This window comes from Cyprinodon tularosa, unplaced genomic scaffold (genome assembly GCF_016077235.1).
Source record: "Cyprinodon tularosa strain WSP-4 unplaced genomic scaffold, ASM1607723v1 ctg36, whole genome shotgun sequence".
Taxonomy (NCBI): Eukaryota; Metazoa; Chordata; class Actinopteri; order Cyprinodontiformes; family Cyprinodontidae; genus Cyprinodon; species Cyprinodon tularosa.
This window is the reverse complement of record NW_024039074.1, coordinates 370,934-389,015: the sequence shown is the minus strand read 5'-3', so window position 1 is coordinate 389,015 and position 18,082 is coordinate 370,934. Positions and strand designations below refer to the sequence as shown.

Below are 18,082 nucleotides of genomic sequence, written 5' to 3'. Positions count from 1 at the left end.
CACTTCTTGTGAGCCATTTAGTATGTGCATTTTTCTACAGGCCAATACAAAACACCAGTTTTTTGTTTTTTTTTACTGCAGTGAAGTAGAAATTCAGCCACATACCACCTTAGGGAATAAAAGTTGCCAAACTTTTTTTTCTCTCTCTCTCTCTCTCTCTCTCTCTCTCTCTCTCTCTCTATATATATATATATATATATATATATATATATATATATATATATATATATATATATATATCTATATATATGTGTATATATATATAGATATAGATATATATATATATATATATATATATACATATATATAGATATAGATATATATATATATATATACATATATATAGATATAGATATATATAGATATATATCTATATATATTTTTTTCTTGTTGGGGGTCACTGTAAGATTTAAATTTCTTAATGCACTAGTTTGTACAAACTACAAACTAGTTTGCCGCAAACCACAAAACGCGCAAAACCATAATTTAAATAGGGTGTCTCCAACAGTTTTGCACCTGCCACCAGTTACGCAGTCACTCTTGTTAAATCACCCGCAAACCATGGTTCAGCCCCTTGCGCAAAATTCCAGTTTGCGAGCGCAAATTACTGCACGCAAAATTGGATCTTGATAAATCCGGCCCTATGAGAAAGTCCACAAACTGTGGTTAAAAGCCTTGAGCTGATTACATTTTAATGTGATTAGTTTCCATCATCGTTCAGTTTACCTTTTTATGCTGAATTCAAGAATACATGCTATACACAACCAAGAAGTACAAAAACATTTTTCAGCAACTATTCTGCTCACACAGTTCTAATTCAGTTCAAAACATTTTATTTGTCTTTATAAAAAAAACCTTTTCCTTAAAATGAATTAAGTGGTATGTCTTTGAGATGTCTTACAACACCCGTTATTTTCAGTGTAAGGTGGTTAGTTTTCTCATGAAAACCTTAATTAGTTACCCAGAATTGAACAAAGAGATTTTTCATCACTCAAATTGTAAGAGATTTGAAAATTTGTTTTTAAGCCTTTTGTTTCTGAGCATAAACCAAGTTATATCATAACTTTGTTTTATATTGAGAACTTAAATTGTTCAAAAACAGTTATGATGAAGGCATCCCTGGAGAGTTCATTCAGCAATCTGGTAATAGGAGAACAGTGTTTCTGCAATAGGGTGAGGGTATTTTCTCTTACTGGCAGAAGTAGCACAATGCATTTATACACAAGACAAGAGACATCCAAAAAAAATATGACGTCATCAACCAGCTTCCCAGCATATCTGTAAGATTACAGAGTTTTTTTTAATCTACCTCCTCTGTAACTGCATCAATCCAGCTCTGACACATACCACTCAACATTGCAGAGATGCCATGTCTCACCCAGTTTCATGAAGATAATAAAACAAAGACATTAAGTAAACAATAAGTTTGCAGTCATAAGGTTATAAAATGCAATGGGCCTATGCAAGAACCATTTGTAAGCACAAACTCATTCTTAAAATGTTTACTATGAGGAAGTCCAGAAACTGTAGTTAAAAGCCTTCAGCTGATCCACCATACACTGTGTGCAGAATTATTAGGCATATTGTATTTTTGAGGATTATTTTTATTATTGGGCCACAATTGTGTTCTCAATCAACCCAAAAGACTCCTTAATATAAAAGTTTCATATTTTTGGAAGTTGGTGTGTTTTTTTTTAGATTTGGACATTTTATGAGGATGTCTCTGTGTGCAGGTAAAAATTACTGTGCAGAATTATTAGGCAACATAATAGAAAACAAACATATACCCATCTCACTTGTTTATTTTCACCAGGTAAACCAATATAACAACTCAAAATTCAGAAATAAACGTTTCCGACTTTCAGAAAAAAAAAAAAAATCAGTGACCAATATAGCCACCTTTCTTCACCATGATGCTCAAATGCCTTCCATCGAAAGATTCTGTCAGTTTTCAGTTAACCCAGGCACTGTTCAGAGAGGTGTACTGTTTTCCCTCTCTGTAGATCTCACATTTCATGGAGGACCACAGGTTCTTGATGGGGTTCAGATCAGGGGAACAAGGGGGCCATTATTTTTTCTCCTTTTAGACTTTTTCTGGCCAGTCACATTGTGGTGTATTTTGATGCGTGTGACGGAGCTTTGTCCTGCATGAATATCATGTTTTTCTTGAACGATGACGACTTCTTCTTGTACCACTGTTTGATGGCGGTGTCTTCCAGAACCTGGCAGTAGGTCTGGGAGTTGATCTTGACTCCATCATCAACCCGAAAAAAGGTCCCACAAGCTCATCTTGATACCAGCCCATACCAGTAGCCCACCTCCACCTTGCTGGTGTCTGAGGCGATAATAAACTTGCTGCCCTTACTGATCCAGCCTCGTGCCCAGCTGTCTGACCCATCAAGACTCACTCTCATTTCATCAGACCAAAACAACTCAGAGAAATCAGTCTTTAGATATTTCTTGGCCCAACCTTGACGTTTTGTCTTGTGTGTCTTGTTCAAAAGTGGCCTTTTTTCGGGTTTCCTTACCTTGGCCAGGTCCCTGAGTATTTAGCACCTTGTGCTTCTAGGCACTCCAGACATGTTGCAACTCTGAAATATGGCACAACTGGTGGCTAATGACTTCCTGGCAGCTTCACGCTTGATCCTTCTCAATTCATGGGGAGTTATTTTGCGTCTTCTTTTTTCAACACGCTTCTTGCGCCCCTGTTGGCTATTTGCCAAGAACCGCTTGATTGTGCGATGACCCACTTCAAAAGCTTGGAAATTTCCAAATTGCTGCATCCCTCTGAAAGACACCTGACAATTTTTGACTTTTCAGAGTCTGTCAAATCTCTTTTCTGACCCATTTTGCCAAAGGAAATAAAGTTGCCTAATCATTAAGCACACCTTATATAGGGTATTGATGTCATTGGGCCACTCACCTTCTCATTACAGAGATGCACATCAACTGATTTACTTAATTGGTAGTTGGCTTTCAAGCCTATAAAGCTTGGAGTAGGACAACATATATGAAAAGTATGATGTGGTTGAAATACTCATTTGGCCAATAATTCTGCACACAGTGTAGTTCTGATGAAAATTAAAAAGAGTTATCATATCTCTTTTATCCTAGCTGCGCAGCTAGAGCAGCAGAGATGCTTCAGCCGCAGAAGTAAACTTAAGCATAACAGTGGCTATGGGGTCCTGCACAAGCATTACGGGTTGGATTTTTTCATCTGTCGGGGTACACACACACACTGCATAAAAAGTGAGATTTTCGTCCCCGTAAACTCCCGTAAACTCCTGCAGATCTCCCTGATTTTCGTCAGTTTCCGACAATTTGCAACCCGCGCTTGTCCGCGTTTGTCGTGCCACAAATTGTCGGAAACGGACTCTGACGTATATGGAGAGCGATCAGCTGTACTAATGGCCCTAATTAGCATATGAATGCAGCAAACCCGCGTGCCTGGCCAGGTCTGGCTTGAATAACCCTACTCAGTATTGGCTGAACCACTATTCTCAAACAAGTGAAATCGCTCGTGATTGGCAGCAAAACCACACGTGGCCACGCCAGGCTTTAATTGTCCATAATGAACACCATGTTCAGGCATAAGGATGTCCATCGGTGCACTTGGCACCAGGACACCCTAGGTGAAGGTTGATGATCGACTTTGTAGTCGTATCTTCTGATCTTCGGCCGCATGTTTTGGACACTCGGGTGAAGAGAGGGGCTTAGCTGTCCACCGACCACCACTTGGTTGTGAGCTGGATATGCTGAAAGAGGAGGAAGCCTGAAAGACTCGGCAGGCCCAAACGTGTAGTGAGGGTCTGCTGGGAACATCTGGTGGAGCCCTCGGTCAGGGAAGTGTTCAACTCCCACCTCCGGGAGAGCTTCTCTCAGGTTCCGAGGGAGGTAGGAGACATGGAGTCCGAATGGGCTGTGTTCTCTGCCTCTATTGTCGATGCAGCTGCCTGTAGTGGTGGCAATCCCCGAACCCGGTGGTGGACACCGATAGTAAGGGATGCTGTCAAGCTGAAGAAGGAGTCCTATCGAGCTTGGCTGGCTCGTGGGACTCCTGAAGCAGCAAGCAGGTTCCGTGAGGCCAAGCGTTTCTTGACCCGGGCGGTTGCAGAGGCAAAATCTCGGGCCTGGGAGGAGTTCGGAGAGGCCATGGAAAAAGACTATCGGTTGGCCTCAAAGCGATTCTGGTAAACCGTCTGGCGCCTCCGGAGGGGAAAGCAGTGCTTCACTAACACTGTTTTCAGTGGGAGTGGGGAGCTGCTGACCTTGAAGGAGGATAATGTCGGGCAGTGGAAGGAATACTTTGAGGATCTCCTCAACCCGACAGACACGCCTTCCGTGGGGGAAGAAGAGACGGGGTGCTTGGGGCTGGATTTGTTCATCACCAAGGCTGAAGTCACTAAGGTGGTCAAAAAACTCGGTGGCAAGGCTTCGGGGCTGGACGAGATCCGTCCTGAGTATCTTAGAGCTCTGGATGTTGTCGGGCTATCATGGTTGACACGTCTCTTCAACATCGCGTGGAGGTCGGGGACAGTCCCCCTGGATTGGCAGACTGGGGTGGCGGTTCCCCTCCACAAGAAGGGGGACCGGAGGGTGTGTTCCAACTATCGGGGAATCACACTTCTCAGCCTCCCTGGAAAGGCCTATGCCAGGGTGCTGGAGAGGAGAGTCCGGCTGATTGTCGAACCTCGGCTGCAGGAGGAGCAGAGTGGTTTTCGTCCTGGCCGTGGAAAAGTGGACCAGCTCTACACCCTCTGCAGGGTGCTTGAGGGTTCATGGGAGTTTGCCCAACCAGTCCACATGTGTTTTGTGGACTTGGAGAAGGCATTCGACCTTGTCCCTCGTGCTGCCCTGTGGGGGGTGCTCCAGGAGTATGGAGTCGGAGGCCCTTTACTAGGGGCCATCCGTTCTCTGTACACGCGGAGCAGGAGTCTGGTTCGCATTGCCAGCATTAAGTCGGACCTGTTCCCAGTGCATGTTGGACTCCGACAGGGCTGCCCTCTGTCACCGGTCCTGTTCATAACTTTTATGGGCAGGATTTCTAAGCGCAGCCAAGGACCGGAGGGGGTCTGGTTTGGGGAACAGCGGATCTCGTCCCTGCTTTTTGTGGATGACGTAGTTCTGCTGGCTCCCTCCTGCCAAGACCTACAGCGTGCGCTGGGGCGGTTCGGGGCTTCCCCCAACAGAGCTGGAGGAGGTGTCAGTGGAGAGGGAAGTCTGGGAGTCTCTGCTTAGTCTGCTGCCCCCGCGACCCGGTTCCGGATAAAGCGGGAGACGACGACAACGAGTAACTTTTTTTTTTTTTTTTTCCAAAAAAATAGGCCTATAGGCCTTCATTTAGTTTAAAGTTCCAGCAATGGCAGATTCTTTCTTCTTCTAAAAGAGCTATACATAATTGTACTTAGAATCAGAATCATCCAAAATAAGTTTTGCTTGTCAAGTTTGTGTGTAAGTAAAGGAGTTGACTTGAGTTCTCCATAGATCGCATCAAAATCAGTTAATTTAAAAGAAAAAAAAATTAAATAGATATAAACACAATAGTGGCTGAAAAATAATGGTCTAAAAATACATTTATATAAATAAATAAAGGAGGATCCTGGGTTCATAACAAGTTTAATAGTGGTGTGTTGCCTCAGCACGCACATCTGATTTTGCTCACAGTAGTCCTTAGTGTACTCAGGGGGCTTGTGTTAATGCACAGTATCAGAGGGAACATTAACCACAATACTAATATTTGTAGCATTATGAATCTTTCCTGTCTTGTAGATGAGTCAAAACCAGACAGAGAAGGATATGCTCAATTACCTGAAGGACTGAGTAGTGTAAAATCAACAGAAGTCCCAGTGATGTACACTGTCAGGTTTTGTACTGACTCATCGACTGCAAAAGTGAAATTTTCAGCTTTTGCAGGGGTCCTGGCTGCTTGCAGAAGGACAATCTACAAAATAAAACTTGAGTATAATTTTCAAATCTTTGAATTTGAACAACTGGACCTTTTATTCTTACCTGAGAAGAGCTGGTGGATTCAGTTAAGATATTGATGGCCTCGAGCAGCTGACCTTTAGAGACTTCGATAGCCTGGCCTCCCGAAGTCTGAGCCAGGTCTCTGTACAGCTGAGCATCTGATCTCGCCATCCGGAGACTTTGCTGTTGGTTGCTGTCTGCTTGTCTTCGCCGTCGAAAGCCCAAACCACCAGTGATCATGAAGGTTACCTGATGGAAATTCAGTTAACATCTGCGTCATGTTAAATTTATATACCTTTGAGGAGATGATTTGGTTTAGGGAATTAGCCAGTACACCCTTTGTAGATATTTTAAGGTCATAAATACAAACTAAAACTGTTCCATTGATGGTGGAAATGCTTATACAATTTAAGTGGCTCATAATATAGCCATTGCTCATGGGAAAGCTCCTATCTGACATCTTGTAGTTGTATAATCCCTCCAGATATTCTATTTGTAAAGATATGGTAACTTGCTTTAAATTACCTACAGGTTTCTGGTGGAGTAGAAGTGTTGTTTTTTTGTCTTTGCAGCTTATCTTTAAGAATAATATAAGACCTGTACTTTATTGATCTCACATTGGAGAAATTTACCTCTGTATTTAACCCATCCCTTTGGGGAGCAGTGGGGTGCCATCGTTGGGCACCCAGGGAGCGATCAGGCCTTAAGGGTCTGGCTAAGAGAGCCAGGGTGGCCGTCTGGCTCTCTGAGGCTGCTTCAGGATGTATATTATTATAATTTGAGCTTTTAATTGTCTTTCTAATGTTTAATATAAAGTTCTTCATTGTAAAAAAAAAAAAAAAAAAAAAATTGGAAGATAAATTAGGATAATGGTTAATAATGCTATGAAAATATAAAAAAATATTTGTGTCATTATAATTAAATATTAACTAATATAGGCATGATCTAAAATGTGAAAAAAAAATCTTTTTGAAATACTAAAAAACATTAATGCACCATCATTTCAGGGTTCATTGTATTTTTTAGCTCAGCACATATGGATCACTGCTATATATATATATATATATATATATATATATATATATATATATATATATATATATATATATAGCTATATATATATATATATATATAGTGTATATATATATATATATATATATATATATATATATATATATATATATATATATATAAATATATAAATATATATATATATATATATAGTATATACACTCACCGGCCACTTCATTAGGTACACCTGTCCAACTGCTAGTTAACACTTAATTTCTAAGCGGCCAATCACATGGCGGCAACTCAGTGCATTTAGGCATGTAGACATGGTCAAGACAATCTCCTGCAGTTCAAACCGAGCATCAGTATGGGGAAGAAAGGTGATTTGAGTGACTTTGAATGTGGCATGATTGTTGGTGCCAGAAGGGCTGGTCTGAGTATTTCAGAAACTTCTGATCTACTGGGATTTTCATGCACAACCATCTCTAGGGTTTACAGAGAATGGTCCGAAAAAGAAAAAACATCCAGTGAGCGGCAGTTCTGTGGGCGGAAATGCCTTGTTGATGCCAGAGGTCAGAGGAGAATGGCCAGACTGGTTCGAGCTGATAGAAGGGCAACAGTGACTCAAATAACCACCCGTTACAACCAAGGTTGGCAGAAGAGCATCTCTGAACGCACAGTACGTGGAACTTTGAGGCAGATGGGCTACAGCAGCAGAAGACCACACCGGGTGCCACTCCTTTCAGCTAAAAACAGGAAACTGAGGCTACAATTAGCACAAGCTCATCGAAATTGGACAATAGAAGATTGGAAAAACGTTGCCTCGTCTGATGAGTCGCGATTTCTGCTGCGACATTCGGATGGTAGGGTCAGAATTTGGCGTCTACAACATGAAAGCATGGATCCATCCTGCCTTGTATCAACGGTTCAGGCTGGTGGTAGTGGTGTCATGGTGTGGGGAATATTTTCTTGGCACTCTTTGGGCCCCTTGGTACCAATTGAGCATCGTTGCAACGCCACAGCCTACCTGAGTATTGTTGCTGACCATGTCCATCCCTTTATGACCACAATGTACCCAACTTCTGATGGCTACTTTCAGCAGGATAATGCGCCATGTCATAAAGCTGGAATCATCTCAGACTGGTTTCTTGAACATGACAATGAGTTCACTGTACTCAAATGGCCTCCACAGTCACCAGATCTCTATCCAATAGAGCATCTTTGGGATGTGGTGGAGCGGGAGATTCGCATCATGGATGTGCAGCCGACAAATCTGCGGCAACTGTGTGATGTCATCATGTCAATATGGACCAAACTCCCTGAGGAATGCTTCCAGCACCTTGCTGAATCTATGCCACGAAGAATTGAGGCAGTTCTGAAGGCAAAAGGGGGTCCAACCCGTTACTAGCATGGGGTACCTAATAAAGTGGCCGGTGAGTGTATATATCTATATATATAGATATATATATATATTTATATATATATATATATAGATATATATATATATATATATATATATCTATATATATATATATATATATATATATATATATATATATATATATATATATATATAGATATATATATATATATATATATAGATATACTGTATATATATCTATATATAGATATATATATATATATATATATATAGATATATATATATCTATCTATATATATATATATATATATATATATATATATATATATAGTAAAAAACAAACCTTATCAATTACAGGTAAGGAACCAGTGTTAAAAGCTGTATCACTAATTATTGAGATTTTTTTTAGGAGCGTTAAATGGTTGTAAGCAAATAATGTACCCAGGTAGTACAGTAATACTTACAACAGACTTTGTCTGCTCTATTAGGGCAATCACTGGGTTCCTCAGATGTTCATCTTTAGCTGTAGCATCCGTAAAAACGTAGATCTCAGAATTTGGAGGTGAACCAGTTAGAGCCAGCTGGGATATAAGGAGGGATATAAAGAAAAAATAACCATTTGCTTTCTTTATTTCATCAGCTTTGAAAGCAACCATCAATCAAAGCACCTGAAGAGCAGAAAGACTCATTTCTGGAAAATCTCCACCTCCATTTGCTGATAGTGAGTTGAGGTAACCCTTAAAAATGTTTGGGTCTGTTGTCCGAATCAGAGGCCCAAAATCTGTGATTGAAAAGTGAGACATAATTTTTATGCTCCTTTTTGTTTAACTGTGTTTGTGCAAAGATTGTCTTCTTACCTTGCATGTAGCATAAAAAACAAATATTTTCAAAAACTTTATAAGAACATGAAATCTCACTTTAATGTCTGGCATGAAATTAGATTAACCTTTTCTGTTATAGTTCATTCAGGAATATATTAATAATCTTTATAAATATGAAGGTAGTGGGAGAGAGATTTCATTGAGTTAATTTCAGGAATTCATAAGATTAATGCCTTTGGATAATTCAAAAATAGTCAAATAATGGTACTAGGGCTTCCAATATGTTTACTTACAGCATGTAAGTTAAATGGACTAACATTTGTGGATTTATTTTAAGAAAAACATGTGATAAGCATTCAGAAAGGAGACTGATTCCATCTGCCAGAAACTGATATTTTTCAGAGTGAAATCTGCAAAAACCTTGTGACCAGATATAGAGGATGAAGAAATGATAAAACTTTATAGTATTTGTAAATGTCTAGTTTAAGGTGTATATATGGATATAACATACGATTGTTTAATCAGGGCTTACAGACCCAGGAAACAACGACAGACGTTGAGGTTCATCACATGGCTAAGCAGAATCGTCACTGGAAATCGTGTGGCACGGTAGGGAGGCTAGTATTCTTTTTAATGTCTGAGATGACTCAGTCTCCTCATGGACTCTTTGTTATCAGAGAACCTAGCCACAACGGAACCGCTCTGAGCCCTGCTGTTGAACCTGTACTAGTTTAGTGCGGTTCGGTTTTGTCGGCACAGTCCGGTTCAGTTTGAGTGCCATTTACACTCAACACATATCTCGGTTGCCGTGCTTAAACTGCTCTCGGCACGGTTTCAAAATGGTAATGTAAATGGGGCATATATTTCTACACAGCAGATGGGGTAGTTTTGATAAAGAATTTTTCACACTGTCAAAGCCTTAAGCCTGGCCTTTAACATAAACCATCTACCTGGATCATTGAAGGGAACAAGAATGTAAACTGAGGGCTCATCCTCTGTTCCCAATTTGCTGTCAATTATAGCTGATGTGACAGTCCTCACTGCTTCTATGTCATCACTCATACTTCCTGTGGTGTCAACACAAAAACAAAGAGGTTTCCCTTTGAAGAGTCCCATCATCCTGAGGAATGAGAAAGATGCATGGACATAAATATGTTGTTTTAATTAAGTCTGTGAATGAAAAATTTATAGTTTTAGGGAAAAAATATTAAATTCATTACTCAAGGAACTGTCTGTCTCCAGCTGCACCTCGAACATCCTCCAGCAGCTCACTGGTTGCTGCTATTGCCATATTGGCTGCCTGCTCGTGGAGATGTCCATGGCTAGAGTCCTTTGTATCTTTGTTGATTCCTCCTTTGGGTTCCAGTAGAGCTGTACTATCAGGGACATTTCCATGGCTGCATTTTCCTGTTTGTAAGAAAAGTTTTTAACATTTTTATACAAAATGAATTATCATAAAAATGGATCGATCCAAAAAGTAAAGAGGCCAAAGGAGGCGTCTTGTGGCACAAGGAATCAAAATTTCCAAGAAAAAATATTCCAGAAGTTGTGTGTAGAACGTTTCTAAGGAAGCTGGAAGCTCACGTTCCCTGCTATTTATTTGTACTTTAATGCAGTATATTGTTGATAAATATAAAATGGCTTTTCTTATGTTAATTTTGGGTACCAATGCGTAAAATAAGCCTCAGGAGACTGAACTGGATAATAGGTTGAAACTGCATCTTCACTGACTATAGCACCAAGCCCACTGGTGCCAAACAGTTTGCTTGGGGTGTGGAGGAGGTGCGATTGCTGCTGAAAGACCCTTTGTTCCTCGTTTTGAAGACAGGTCTATTGGGAAGCTTTCAGGCATGCCACCAAGACTACTTAGTCATTTTGTGAGCAATGTGAAGAAGAGATGTCCAGACATCTTCTCCCTCTTTATCTGTCAGGGTCACAGTGGAACTGGTGCCTATCTCCAACAGTCCTTGGGTGAAAGGTGCGGTACATCCTGGACAGGTCACCAGTCCATTGTGAGGCAACACAGAGACATGCAACCATGCGAACACTCACACCTAAGGACAATTGAGAGATGCCAATTAACCTAATAGTCATGTTACTGAAATGTCGTAGAAAGCCAGAGTACCCAGAGAGAACCCACACATGCAAGGGGAGAAAAATGCAATCTCCATGTAGAAAGAATCAAACCTATTACTTTCTTGAAGCTAGTCAGCAGTGCTACAACCTACACCACTGTGCAGGTCACGAAAATATGTAAAAATGGGTTTGTGGTGTTTATACGTAGTTTGTGGTATTTTTTATTTTTTTTTTACAGATAATGAATTTAGTGGATTTTACATTCATTCAAAAGGGAATGATTGTTAAGGATTGTTGCTCTTGGTATTTTCTACCTAATTTACCTAATAGTTGCCATGACTCACAGAGCCAAGTGAGTGGGTGGGTGAATAGGTAGGTAGGTTGGCTCACATTTATGTTCTATATTATGTTGGTGTCTTGTGTAAAATGGCAACAAAACAAGCTTTAGAAAGAAATTCATAAGTTGTGAATGCTCTTAAAATGTGCTATGAGAGGATCCAGAGAGTGCTCTTAAATACCTTTATGAATTCCTCAAATTTTGGAAGCAATATATAAAAGAGCATTCCCATCACCATAAAGCCAGATAACTGACAAAAGCATCTGTTAATAAGAGTGAGTCCTTACAAATTATGATTTTACCTGGAGGCTTGGCAAAGGGATTCACACTGAAATATCCTGAAGTAAGTATGTTGTTGTCAAGGATGTCCTCCAGAATGTTGTCCTTGCAGTCATCTCCATTACAGTTGCGGCAGGTTGCTCTAGTTTTAGCTAAGAGTCACATCAGATTCCACTATTAATCTGGGTTGAGTGTACTCACAGGAATCCATGCAAAGCAAGTTCTCTGTCTTGTTTGAGTTCCTCTTCTAAGCAAATCTCATTTTAATTTTTGTAAAGATTATTGCATCTTTACCTGCTATATCTTCAATGCTGATCTTCCCTCTGATCAAATTGGTGTTTGGGAATCTGTTGCCTATTTCCACCCAGTTACTGTGACTGTAGAAATCCTTTCAAAGCAAAAAAACAACAACAAAAAAACTTTATTGCAGCTTTACAGCATTACACTTTCAAATTCCAGCACAATATTGTACTTTCATTAGTATTTTTTATTTTTTGAGCTAAATACACTAATTTAGCTGCAGCAGGATCTGGTAGATATACAGAGGTGGAAAGTGCATGTATTCAAGTAAAAAAGTATTGCTAATAACTTAGTTTCACTGACATTCAGTACCTTGCAACACCCTTCATACGGTGAACAGTTGTTTGCTTATTATCTTGTTACAATCAAACATTTTTTAGTTTACTGAAAGGTTTGTAAACTCTGTCCCTGCTGCAGAAAAAACAACTCCACAGAATCATGCTGCCACTCACTGGTATAAACATGGGGTTCAGGATCATGTATACTTAATTATGTAGATTATCAGTTTCCTACCACAAAGTGTCTAGTTATACTATGGCAAGTGTTGCGTTTTGTTAGAAGTTTTATCCTATACTCATCTCAGGGATTGTAAAATGTGCAATGCAATCCTAAGAAAAAATAACTATTTGTAAATAAAGTATTTCTAATTGAAAATAGTTGTATTTCTTTCCATTGATTTATCATATCAGACAAATTCAACAAAACTATGATCAGGTGAAATTAATAGTATCAGTTGTTTGGGCCTTAAATTGCGCAAGGCTGTCAATGCAAATTCTTTTTAAGGATGCATTTCTACAGACTGCTAACCTAATCAGGGAGTGCCCAGCCCCTGCCTCTTGTTCATTGACTGAGTTGGGTCAGATTCATCCTTGCAACTCCGAAGGGTACTGGATACAGGCAAGTAAAGAAAATTTGTCGGGTTGAAGAGTGTTTTATTTTCAACATGAGAATATTAATCTCCATAAATCTTTGAGATGTTGACGCAAAGCTGGGTAGAGTTTGAAATATAATCAGCCACAGTTAATCTTTAGCAAGATATAGGTTAAACAGAAATACCTTTAAGGTGTGGAAAATGTTTCCTAGACGCGAGATTGCTGAAGCAAAGTTTTTCTGCTTGTTGGCACCCTTTACCACTGATAATCCATCTGTGATGAGCTTCTGTCCTTCTGTTATCTTCTCATTGTCACAGTGATGAGGTGCACTCAAGGCCTTGAAAATATCTATTTGCCAGTTATTACTCTTGATCTTGTTGATGGTCCGCATGAAATTTTTGGAGGATTTTGATGCTTCACATGCAGTGGCAACAGCTGTAGCAGTAAGGGACTTCAAATGCACACATACATAAAGATATAATATTTTACTGTTAGACTGTACATTTTAGAGAGGAATAGGAAAAAAAAAATAAGGAAACTGTATTTCTTACAGGAAAAGTGAAGTCTTTGCCCTCAGACAGAGCCAGGCTACGGCAAACCTGTGCAGTGATGTTAAGGATTGCTCTCTCTGTGATGTCTTGATGAGTGAGAGAACCTCTATTAAGTAAGTTATTAAGGAAGCGTGGTGATATCTTAAAACCATGAACTCCAGTATTTAAAAGCAGGAAGCAAAGTAAGGCCAATCCAGACTCCTTGCAAAACCTGTTGCAAACAGAGAATACACAGTTGTTACACATTTTTTCATGACATGACCTTAAGAGGTTTACACAATTCTCGCTCAGCAAAAAGTCATTACAACATTCCTAAAAATACAACTTGAATGCAAATCGTTGATGTGCCAGGAATATATAACATGTTAATTTCAAGGTTACTCTTGGTTGTTTAACAGACTACTACACATGATGCTCATAATCGACCCTAAAAAATATGTAGTATATATATTAATCTAACAAAAGCTTTTGACACTATTGATCATATTATTTTAATAAATAAACCAGAGAGAGGTAGTACTAGTGATTTGTTTTTAAATCGGGTTACACAACGGGTCACACAGTTTGTGAAGATGAGCAACCATGCATCAACATGTTTAAATACCTTCATGTGGTTTCCTCCAGGGGGGAGTGTTGGGTGCTAAACTGATCTAACTTTATCTAAAGTAACTGACTTATCCAAAATGTATTTTTGCAGTTAATACAATTAAAGTCTGGATTTTAAGAATATTCAAATATAAAGTTTAAGATTAAATAACACAACACTTTTAAAAAATGATGGGAAAATTTTGTTTTGCAGAGGACAACTACCCTGATAGCTTACTTTAATTATATTTTGATTATCTTCTTTATGAATCTTGAGAATTTTTAAAAACTACATAAAATTAACAGCAAATATATATTTTAAAGGACTACATACACTACAATTAGCTTTTAGGTCTTTTTGTTGTTGCTATTAAAGTGTGTAAATGAATTTCAAATAATGCTGCCTATATTTCCGGGGAATTACTTTTATTCACATTTGTAGAAATACTACTTCTTTGTCTAGAACTGTCTATTTGTTGCCCTCCACATGTTAAAAAAAACATGGGTTTCTGTATATTTTTGTTTTAGCTGTGATGGGGTTGTGATATAATTTGGTAGAACTGATGTCAGAAGCTCTACCCTGGGCAGTGGTAGTTCACTTAGGGACTGAGAATAAATTAAATGTTGGTCTCCATTTTAAAGGCCAATACATTATACTAAATGCACTTATATTTATAAAAACAAGTCTACATAATCTGCCCAGTGTGTATTATGATTTGACATTAGTTTTTGTGTCAGTTTCTTACAAGACCTCGAAGCAACTTAAAAAGACATTTATTGATGGACCCCATGACATTCCACTGTTTGTGGTAAGCGGGAGCAGTCACGAGGCTCAAACCAGTTCAGCTCAGGGCAGCTGGCCTCAACCACAGATCCTTCCTATTTACCAGGATTTCTTGGGTGTCTGGTGGAGACCGTGAAGAAAGATCAAACTGCTACTTTGGAAAACAGTCATCAGTGGGATTTCTCTGCCTGCCCATGTTTGTATTTCTACATTATGTGTTGCAGTGTGCCGCTGTCAATGAGAGTCAAGATCATGCCCAACCCTAAATCCTCCTCCATGTTTACAGCCCTCATGGCACACCTTTTTATGAGAGGATTGTTTTGAGGATAAAGTCCTTTTCTTCTGTGGCCCAAAGACTAAATCTACCTTCTTCCATCTCTTAGGTCAGAGTACCAGTATCGGTGGCTTCTTTTAAAGGCCAATTAAAACTTCATAATTTGCTTAAATGTTATTTTATTGTAATTCTTTGTTTGTTTGTTTATTTGTTGAAGCACATCGTTATTTTTCTCTTAAAATGTGCTATATAAATAAAATTTTACATACTTATCTACTTACTTTCACTCATTTTTGACATCTAACTTTGCATCCCTGGCTTATTATAAGACTGTGGTCTTGCTTTGACTGATTACTGATGGCCATTTTACTGAAATTGCTTGTAAAAATCTTTTGTCTGCATGTCCAAATAGTACATGTATTTTGGCACAAGAGTAAAAAAGAACTGGTACATTTTAATAATATGCTTTGTCCTTGAAATCACTCAATTAGTTATTTTGCTAAACATAAAGAATCTGACAACATTTATATAATCAGACATTGATAGTGATTCCCTAACCACTGATCTGTCATGGTCTTGGTTCTGTTGTACTTTGCTTCTTGTTTTCTAGTTTTATTGGTTTAATTCCAGTTTTGTTGTAATTTCTAGATTTGTTAGTTGTCATGTTTTTCTGTTGTCCTCTGTAGCCCTCTTGTGTGTGTGTGTGTTCCTTTCCCCTTGGCTCCCTCTGTGTCTCCTCTCACACCTGCTCCTTGTCAGCTCGTTAGCCCTCCCTTTGTCTCTGTCAGTTATTTATACTCTCCTCTGCTGTCACTCCTTGTTGGTTCCTTGTCATGCTGTCTTCCCATGCTGTTTTCTACCTCCCTCATCTCTCCCTGGCTCCTCGTGTTTGATTTCCCCAGATTCTGGTTTGATTTACATTATTAATCGGATTTTTGGATTCCTGCCTTTGTTTTTCTGTTTTATCATCATTAAAACTGCAACAAATCTCCTCAGCCTCTCTGCCTCTGCATCTGGGTCCTCAAACCTCAACCAAACCCTGACACTGATGACTGTAAACTATGTTTTCAATCAAACATACTCTCTGAAGGGAGTAGTACACACCGTTATAGGAAATCTTCAATTTCTTAGCAATTTCTCGCATGGAATAGCCTTCATTTCTGTAGTCCACCAGTAAGTAAATCTGCATAATTACCATCCCGATTATTCCATATAAGTCTACGAATTTCCACGCCTCTGTGAATGAACGTGCTGGTCTTTATTTATAGAAATGGCATTGAAGATTATGTTTTACATCTATGCAAGACCTTTTTATTTCATACAAACAATGTAATGTGCATATTGTGACAGTTAGGCCACTTCCTTTTGTCCTTAACTTATTTATTACTCATTAGGGAGTTTTTCTCTCCACTGTTGCTTGGTGAAAGAAATAACTGAGTCAATGACACAATGTAAAAGACTCTCTACTGTCATCTCATGCTCAACCAGGAGAAATGAATTCTTTGTAGCCAATGGCTCAATGTAATCAGTTGGGTTTTTCGTAAATAGAAAACTTTTAACTTAGACAGCTTTTATTGTCATTTTCTATACCCAGAGTGTATTCAAAATGAATTTTCGTTTTGTACAGCTTTCATAGCATTTCGATTCCTTAAAGTGCAGCAATGATCAAATGTTAACTGTGTGGGAGGAAAAAAGCATGGTGCAAAAACACATTGATATGGAATTTCAGAGCATTAAGTATATAAGGTGCAAATATGCAGAATTCTGGATTTCAGGGTGATAGCAGTGTGATGGTAGTCAGTGAACAATCATGTCTGTATGATTTCATTGAAATGCAGTTTTAAATCTGCTGAGATACCTTGCATTGTGAATTGGCACTATATAAATAAAACGGAAGAATTGAAGTTAAAATGAATTATCTAATTATCTTTACTTAACCATTAATTGAGTAAATTATTTATATTGGAAAATGCATTTATATGTATGACAAAATGAGATAAAAAGTAACAATTAGCTATTTCTTTGAGAAAATATGAAAGTATCTTTAAGTATCTTTCTTTTTTGATTAGTTCAGTCTTCACTGGAAAGTTCTGACCAGCAAAAACAAGACAGTCAATATCACAAATATACATATGATAATGAAAACAACAATAGACACTGTAACAACAATGTCTCTCCTGGTTTTTCCCTGAATAATAGATACAGCTTTGTTTAAAGTATAAGTAGAAATTACTTTACCTCAAGTCCTGGTGCTGGTTTGGTGATGACATGAAATGTGATGTGTTGACTACTTTGAATTGGTATATATATATAATTTTTTTGTTTTGTTTTACTGGGAGGAGTCTTCCAGGTAATGGGTGTGGTGGTTATTATAATATGACTCAAAAATGTGGCTGTACAATAGCCTGACAACAGAAACAGAGATAGAAAAAAAAAAAAAAACTTTGAGTTACTTTAAAAATAAACATACCAGAGCAAACTATTTAGGTCATCAGTGTCATGATCTTATCAAGTGCTCTCACCCACATGCAGAAAACCAAAACAGAGAGACCAGGGAAAAGTTTAACAGGTTTATTTAGAAAAATGAGATGAGTCAAGTGCTGCTCTAAATACTGTTCAACCGAAACTGTAGAGTAAAGTAAAGCCTTTTCTTCCAATAATATCAACTCTCAGTGCTCATATTTTTTTTTAACTCAACAGTATTTAGGGATTAATCTAACTCCAACATTTTCTAAATTGTTTGGTACAAACTTCACCCCATTGGTGGACAGGCTAAACATCTAATTTTCCTAGATGGACTGCCATCAATCTGACATTGGTTTGTTGAATTAATTGTATAAAAAT

At 38.5% G+C, this 18,082-nt stretch overlaps 1 protein-coding gene across 1 annotated transcript; it reads right to left on the bottom strand.

The window, feature by feature from the left end:
* Window positions 1–2,102: 2,102 nt before the first annotated feature.
* On the bottom strand, window positions 2,103–17,530 carry LOC119790308 (von Willebrand factor A domain-containing protein 7-like). Its single transcript, XM_038295820.1, has 13 exons — window positions 17,477–17,530; window positions 13,596–13,806; window positions 13,229–13,495; window positions 12,167–12,260; window positions 11,896–12,024; window positions 10,401–10,587; window positions 10,131–10,300; window positions 9,028–9,140; window positions 8,824–8,940; window positions 6,010–6,216; window positions 5,809–5,941; window positions 2,298–2,389; window positions 2,103–2,246 (listed from the first exon to the last, which is right to left on the bottom strand). The coding sequence occupies exons 1-13, from the start codon at window positions 17,506–17,508 to the stop codon at window positions 2,103–2,105; spliced, it is 1,896 nt and encodes a 631-aa protein (XP_038151748.1). The 5' UTR covers window positions 17,509–17,530.
* Window positions 17,531–18,082: the final 552 nt, after the last annotated feature.

Coding starts and splice junctions, on each gene's coding strand:
- LOC119790308 (XM_038295820.1), bottom strand. CDS start 17,508: ATGTCATCACCAAACCAGCACCAGGACTTGAG. Junction 12,025..12,166: donor CAGCATTGAAGATATAGCAG/GTAAAGATGCAA, acceptor TGTGACTCTTAG/CTAAAACTAGAGCAACCTGC. Junction 10,301..10,400: donor GGAGACAGACAGTTCCTTGA/GTAATGAATTTA, acceptor CTCATTCCTCAG/GATGATGGGACTCTTCAAAG.